This window comes from Cupressus sempervirens, chromosome 11 (genome assembly GCF_028749045.1).
Source record: "Cupressus sempervirens isolate cs-2001-9-10 chromosome 11, ASM2874904v1, whole genome shotgun sequence".
NCBI classification, from domain to species: domain Eukaryota; kingdom Viridiplantae; phylum Streptophyta; class Pinopsida; order Cupressales; family Cupressaceae; genus Cupressus; species Cupressus sempervirens.
Genome location: NC_143128.1, coordinates 411,483,162 through 411,491,224, shown reverse-complemented (window position 1 = coordinate 411,491,224; position 8,063 = coordinate 411,483,162). Strand labels below are relative to the sequence as shown.

At 36.7% G+C, this 8,063-nt stretch overlaps 1 protein-coding gene across 1 annotated transcript; it reads left to right on the top strand.

Moving 5' to 3' along the window:
- The first annotated feature begins 388 nt into the window (after positions 1-388).
- On the top strand, positions 389-2,826 carry LHCB6 (light harvesting complex photosystem II subunit 6). The gene is made up of 2 exons (XM_089808532.1): positions 389-792; positions 2,030-2,826. The coding sequence occupies exons 1-2, from the start codon at positions 407-409 to the stop codon at positions 2,577-2,579; spliced, it is 936 nt and encodes a 311-aa protein (XP_089664658.1). The 5' UTR covers positions 389-406; the 3' UTR covers positions 2,580-2,826.
- Positions 2,827-8,063: the final 5,237 nt, after the last annotated feature.

Below are 8,063 nucleotides of genomic sequence, written 5' to 3'. Positions count from 1 at the left end.
TTATTTGCTCCTTTAGTATATTCTTTTCAAATGTAATGAAAACCTCATTGAAATGTAGACATATGATTGCCGCAATCTAAGTTAGTATATGTATCTTTAAGAAAACTCTAGAGTTTATTTCCTCGACATATTGATCCATCATTAGAAAGAAGAGAGCAAAAAGAAGAAAATCATGTGAACCATATAATTTGATCTAAAAACATGGAAAAAACCTTATTGAAATTTGAATACTCTCTCAATCGGAGGCAGTCATGCTCAACATTAAATATAATACATCAGGTTCATGAGTATATCTACGTTGCGATTGTCGGGTGTGGGAATGCCCACTCCCAGCAGCTTCCGGAAAGAGGCAATGGATCACGTTCGCCTACGTGTCGAATGCTGAGATACTTCATTGGAAGCGTTGATGTCATTGGCCAAAGATCTATCCGACCAGATTTCTTCCGATTTGAAAGGGTACCTCAGCTTTCCCCTTCCCCCCACAATTCATTACCAATTCCAGTCCCTACAAGCTACAAGAACACCACAGAGAGAAGAGAAGAGAAGAGAAAGCGGAAGAACAATGGCGGCCGGTGCAGCCACAAGCACAGCATGCGCTCTCTCTCACCGGATCGCAGGCATCTCCACAAGAAGTCAGTTTGGAGGTCGAATCGCAGGACTCCCAAACAGAAGCAGAAATGGGAAATTCCACTGCCGGGTGGTCGCCATGGCAGCTGCGAAGGCCAAGAAATCATGGATTCCGGGCGTCAGGGGCGGCGGAAACCTGGTCGATCCAGAATGGCTTGATGGCTCGTGAGTTTTCTACATTATTGCTGCTTTTAGGCCAAGCAACAAACCAATTTCCTCCTTTACTGCCATTAGGGCAAGCCAAATATCCAATTTATCATTTCCTGCTACTAGAGCAAGCAAAAATATAGTTTCCACTTCCCAATCTGAGTACTGTGTTACTAATGCTATTTACTTTTGGAGTTGTTGGCTTCTGGGTGATTATGGATTTCATCGGATTCAGTTATGAAGATTTTACAAATAAAGTAACGATTTAAGTAGGGGAGCATAATCTTAGATGAAACTCTATAATTAAATGTTCTTGAGCGGGTCTTGTACTGGAATGGGTGACATCTCAAATAGAGTATCAAGCCGAATGGAGGGCTTAATTTGGAAAGAAATCCAGGATTAAACATCAAATGAGGTATTAAGTGAAGTGGGTGGGCTTAGGTTGGAAAGAACTCCATGATTAAGTCCACTGGAGACGGTGTTATAGTTAGAAGAAACTCTATAATCAAGCACTTCTGAACTGTGTAGTACTTCAGTCCAGTGGTATTGGCTACAAACTAAAACGTAAGTTAATTAGGAAAGTTTGGAATAACAAAACGAAGTGTCCCCTTTGCCCAGCGCTCCTAACATACCTAGATGCAACAGATATTAGTTTATTCATTTTCATGCAATAGACATGCTTCCCAATCCTAGATGCAATAGATATTAGTTCATTCATTTTCATGCAATAGACATGCTTCCCAATCTCATTTTCATGCAATAGACATGCTTCCCAATCTAAGTGTTGTATTACTAGTGCTATTTGTTTTTGGGGTTCTTTGCTTCTGGGTAATCACGGTTTTGATTCATAATCAGAACTCAGCTGTGTAGTGTTTATAAGAACTCAGTTTTGTAGTGTTTATAAATGAAGTAACAATTTAAATTGGGCCGGCATAAATCTTAGAAGAAATTAGGATGGGTGATATCTCAAATCTGATATCAAGCCAACTGAGTGGGCTTAATTTGGAAAGAACTCCATGAGTAAACCTCAAATGATATATCAAGTCAAGTAGGTGGACTTAAGTTGGAAAGAACTTCATGATTAAGCTCATCTGAGATGGTATTGTACTTAGAAGAAACTTCTTAGTTAAACGTTGTTTGAACTGCCGCCTGTGCTTCATACCTAGATGTAATTGATATTAGTTCTATTTATTTTCATTGTATATTAGATAGATACATGTGAATCACTACTCATGAAAATGTACTAATGTTGTAGGCTTCCGGGGGATTATGGGTTCGACCCGCTAGGGTTAGGGCGGAACCCGGATCAGTTGAAATGGTACAGAGAAGCGGAGCTGATACATGGGCGGTGGGCGATGGCGGCGGTGGTGGGGATATTTGTGGGTCAGGCGTGGAGCGGCGTGCCCTGGTTCGAAGCAGGGGCACAGCCAGAGGCGTTGGCACCCTTCTCATTCGGTACACTCCTGGGCACTCAGCTGCTTCTGATGGGGTGGGTGGAGGGCAAGCGGTGGGTGGACTTCTTCAATCCCGAGTCTCAGTCGGTGGAGTGGGCGACCCCCTGGTCCAGGACTTCTGACAACTTCGCCAACGCCACTGGTCAGCAGGGGTACCCTGGCGGTAAGTTCTTCGACCCTCTCTCTCTTGCTGGGGAGATCAGAAATGGCCAGTACATTCCTGACCCTGATAAGCTCGAGCGCCTTCAGCTGGCTGAGATCAAACATGCAAGGCTCGCCATGGTTGCTATGCTCATCTTCTACTTTGAGGCCGGTCAGGGCAAAACCCCTCTTTCTGCCCTTGGACTCTGATCTCATCGCTCACCCCTCTTTTACCCCTTGTACATCTCTCTTTTCTTCTCATCTCTATTCAATTGTCCTGCCTCTCTTTCCATTTGTTATAGCTCATATTGGTGGCTCTAATTCATGCCGTCGTTTTTAGTCTATGAATTACTCGCACTCTTAAGCCCACAGCTTGTTCTATACAGCTGACAGTAATATGCCCTGTTCATTAGTTCTCGTTGTGGGATGAAATATTAGAGTAGACAGTTTTCTTTTAGTGAATGCCAACGCTTTTGAATTTGTTTGCAAAAGTATGTAATACATGTTTATGTAGTTTAAATTTTTTAATTTGTTTGTATATGTTTTTCTGATTTATTGGATTTCTATAATACATGTTAATGTAGTTTCAATATTTGAATTTGATTGTAGAATTTTTTATCATCAATGTTTGGATCATTCCATATGATCTATTATCTTATGTTTCTTTTGCTGTTTTACATTCTGATGATGGATCATGTGGTATGATCCAAAATGCTGATAATAAAAAATTCTACTCAATTAAATTCAAAATTTAAAATAACATAAATATATTTCTACCAATATTTAAAATCATATTCTTTTAGATTAATATTAGTAAGATAAAAATATTAAAATAAATTATACAAATATAATTGCTTCTTTTGGAAAAAACTTAGGTGTATCAGAAGAGCTCTAGATATGATTCATTTGAGACTCATTGTTAAGGAATAGCAAGCTTGTATTATACAGATGAAAATAATATAATATGTCATATTCATCAATTCAAGAGATGGTATCTTCTATAGAACGATTTATCTTTTGCTAGAGCTTACTTAATTCTAATAATAGATCATAGAAATGTTTATACATATCTAAATGCTTCCAAATTCATCCGTTTTTTTTTAACTTTATATTAAGTATAGGACTCTTGCTAAAGAGAGTTTGTTCATTGTTAAAAGGAGGATTGAATTAAGAACTTGACAATAAATGAACTCGTTGATCATTAGAATTTACGGAAGTGTGAAAGTAGTGTGATAAATTTAATATTTTACTTTGGGACCGGTCAAGGCAAAACTCCCCTGTATGCCCATTGGACTCTGATTACTGGGCGTTCCCTCTCTACATTTCTGTTTATATCAAATAAAATGAATTGCCCCGCCAGCTAAGAATATCTTGAAGATTGCTTCCATAAATTTAAATTATAGGTCAGATTGGCGCCTGTAATTCATGCCATCACTTTTTACAAACCGAATCATTTGGTCTATGGATTCCTTGCTGTTTTAAGTCCACGGCTTGTGGTGTACAGCTGAGAATAATATGCACCGTTCATCAACTCAGACAGTTTCATTGTGATATATGGAATCTTAGAGTAGACAGTTTCTTTTATTGAATTTGAATGCTTTTGTATAAACATTTTCTATTAACGTTGGGATTATATTCTTTTAAAATAATATTTTTCAAGTCAAAATTTTTAAGAAAATATTATCCAAATGTAATTATTCTCTTCTAAAGAAAACTTAGTTGTGTCATGCTATTAAAGTTCTTACATGGCTTATTTAAGATTCATTTTAGAATTTTGTGGGTGATTAGTTTTTCTGATTTGTAAAATTAGGAGAGTCATTGTCAATAATAAATGAAATATAGGTTATTTTTTAATTAAAGTTTTGTTAAAAACATATTATTTGGATAATTAAAGTTCATTAAATTAAAAAGCTTTTGAATTTGTTTGTATAAATATTTTTGTTTAGGACCACTGTGTATGATTTATTACCTTCTATCCACTTGATCTTATGAGAAATTATAAAATATGATCCAAAACATTGAAAGAGAAATATTTACACAATCAAATTTAGAAGTTTTCAAATTTATTATTCATCTTTATAGTTGTATGATCTTTTAAAACAAACCTTGTTCTTATTAAATGGGTGAATTGAAATTAGAGCTTAAGCATAAATGGACTTGTTGACCATTTGAATATTTAGAGTGTGGTGATTACAAATGTCAGATATCTTGTTTACTATTTTAGGAAGAATGTTAATTGTAATATGTCACTAGAGTCCTCTTCATATGAAATTAGTCTTGTTTACAATTAATGACATGCCTAAACAAGTTTTGTTCATAGTAAATAGGTGAATTAAATTTAGAGCTTAAGCATAAACAAAATCATTCATTGTTAGAATAGGAAAGTATTAATATTTAGTTTTCTTTTTGAGGAAGATGAATAATTTTATTATAATACTAAACTTTGAGTGCTTTGACATTTATTTACTCATTAAAGATTGATATGTAAGATTAATATAATATTTTCAAAATATTAACAAAAAAAAGTTGTCTCAATATATAATAGACCTATGCTTGTTCATCAACCCAAGGGTAATATTCATCATAGGATGAAATCTAAAGTCAACTCTTCTTTAATTAAATATATTAAGTTTTTATGGTTCATGTTATTGAATTTGAAAGCTTCTAGATATGATTGTGTACCTATTTTTGTTGAAAATAAGCTCATTTTGTCATTGGTGTCAAACTATGTCATTCAAAATTGTCTAGACGCTCTAGAATTTGATCAAGAAGCAATTTGTGGTGAATCCATAGAATATTTCTATTCTAAAGAATCTATTCTTATTCCTGAGGTTTCAAAAGAATGTTTTGGACCAAAGGAGGTGGCAGCTTGGTATTTTGGTCCAAATCTATCTTGTGTGCAATTATTACTTGTGGTGTCTTATATGATTGGTCATAGATAAGCTTTTGACCTTGATCTACTTTTGTGATGGTTGGTTTCCAATAAGATTTTGGTCTGACCTATCTATTGGTTCCAAATATTACCAAGGTGGATAGGTTACACATGCTAGGAGCTTTTGTAGGCCAACTTGTATTTTGGGATATGGTTGCAATTGGTATGATTACATGCTCTATCTATTTTGGTCGATATATATGAGAGTAGGTGCTATTTCAGATTTTACCATACTTAAAATGGCCAATCCAATCATGACTTTGAAAATAGGAAAAATAATAGGTTTTGTGTATATTGGATATGTGGTTCACTTTGTTAAATTTTTAAGGAAAAATAAAAAATCTTGGTATGTATTTGCTTATGGTTCCCATGGGATAGTATCAATGTTATCAATTTGTGATGTAATAAAAATCATAGATAGTGTTGATTGAGGAAGATAATTAGAGGTATTCTTGTGCGACAAACAGAGATTGTGAACAAGTTGTATTTTCAGATACAATGTGAATCAATATAGAGATTAGAGAACAACATCCTCAGATGAGATTCATTCTAGTTTAAATCACCATATACTATGTGCATAGTCCTAAAATAATTAGCACCCATAATTGGACGCTTTAGGACTTTTTAGACCTCATTTTTGGAAATTCAGGGTCTGAATGCCCATTATACTTTATCCTAGCAACCCATCTTCTCTCCTCCACTCATATTCTCTAATGCCCCACCCAGAGATCCTTGGAACAAGGATGAAATACAAGGCAAGGTAAAAAAAATTTACAAGTGCACAAGACAACATCATACACAAATCACAAAGATCACAATGAAAGACTTAACCACCATCTCGACAACCAACAAATCTCCAAACGCCACTCCCCAAACTAACACGACCAATTGAAGAAAGGACAAAACCAAAACGTTAACAAAACCTAAAATCTTCGACTTGCAGATAAGGAAAAACAAGAAAACCTAAAGGGTACTAGAAACACCAATTTGTGTTTCCGAGAAACTTGAGTAGACACCTGTTTTTCATGCGAGGAAAACAGACTGACAGATTTTTGCATGAGGATGTGCAACAAGCCATGTGAGAAACTACCATCTTCCCAAGGAAGTGCACCAAACAACACAAGGAAGTGCTTGGCCTAGCAACCAAGGCACCCCTAAACTGGTGTGGGCTTTCGCGCTAGAAAGTGCCAAAGGCCCTGTGAGAAACCCCAACACACCACACGAGATCTAGCATTCTCGCGCGAGAAAGTACAATTTTGCACGAGAATCCAAGACAACACGCTAGAAAGCAAAAAGGTAAAAAGCTAAGGAGATAAAGTTCCTCCACATTAGGGAGTACTGGATCCACATATCGAGGAGAGACACTTGATCAAAACTATTGGACGAAAATTTGCATCTAACCATCTAACATAGCATTGAAGGGAAATAACTGAAAGCAACATCACAGTCTACAAAAGTTACATCGCAATGAATTGAAACAACGAACTAAGTGTGCAATTCCTCCAAATCATAATAGCATCATGAGACCTTGAAGGTCGTAGTCATCCCCCGCGCGTAACATCCCAAATTGTCGACTAGATCGTTGGAGCTGTCTTATGAGGACATCACTACTAAAGCATACTACAACATAAGAATAAGGAAATATAACATGCTAGAAGTAAAGCATAAGATAATCCCACAAATCAAATTCATCATCTAACATATGCTAAATATCATAATACAAGAATGCGTCAATTAAACTAACATCATCTAACATGATATCCAAGCATTCCAATGAAAGCATAAATCACAAGATAACATACTTTGGAACTCGAAGTAGCAAGTGAAACCCAAGCAACGGTCGTACTGGAATAAAGAACTGTCTCTGCATATAGGTCCCCAGCAGTGGTGAAGGTAGCTATGCCTCCTAACCACGTGGTACTCGTAGGTCCACTCTTGTTGTGTTGATGGAGATAATGATCCAACCACAAACACACCAAAGAAAACATCCATGGCTATCACTCACACCAGAGAATAATGATGACTGAAACCAAGACCATGCAAAAATGCAAGTACAACAGGTCCTAGTCAAACACTCTATGGGTAACTATGTAGTGACTCTTGGTGGAGAGTTGGTAACATGCTAACAAACTGTTCCCCTCAATATTCCCTTGGGAGGCTGACATGCTTTGTCCACGACTTAACCGCATGGACTATGTATCACTGACAATTCCCCTTAGCACCACACTCAGGAGGCTAACTTTAGTAGTCTTATCTTGTTTAATTCTCTAACAACTTTCTTTAGTTATCACTTATTAGAAACTTCCTAACGCTAACTTGGGCTAGGACACCACAGATGTGTATAAAGCCCCTCCATCGACCTCACCCTACATACACATACTCATCACACGATGAGTGCTCGTAGGCGTTCATATTCCGAACCCAACCCCAAATGAACATAGCTCCACTGAAATACAAATCAGAGATCAAGCCTCGCAAGTCACATGACAAATGCATGCGCATGTGCTCGTGTGTGGTGCACCACCATCACAAAGATCAAACACAAGGGTTGGATGATAACACAAGCAAAAATAACACTCAACTAAATAACACCTCAGGAGGACGGATGTGACACGCATCCCAATGCAACATAAAAAATGCAACAATGGTCTGACTAGTTCATACTATAGATGATTCAAGTCCACAATCAATAACATGCCAAGAAAACCAAAGAAAATTGGGTGGTACGCAAATCGAGGTAAAAACCCCAAAACTCAAAAATA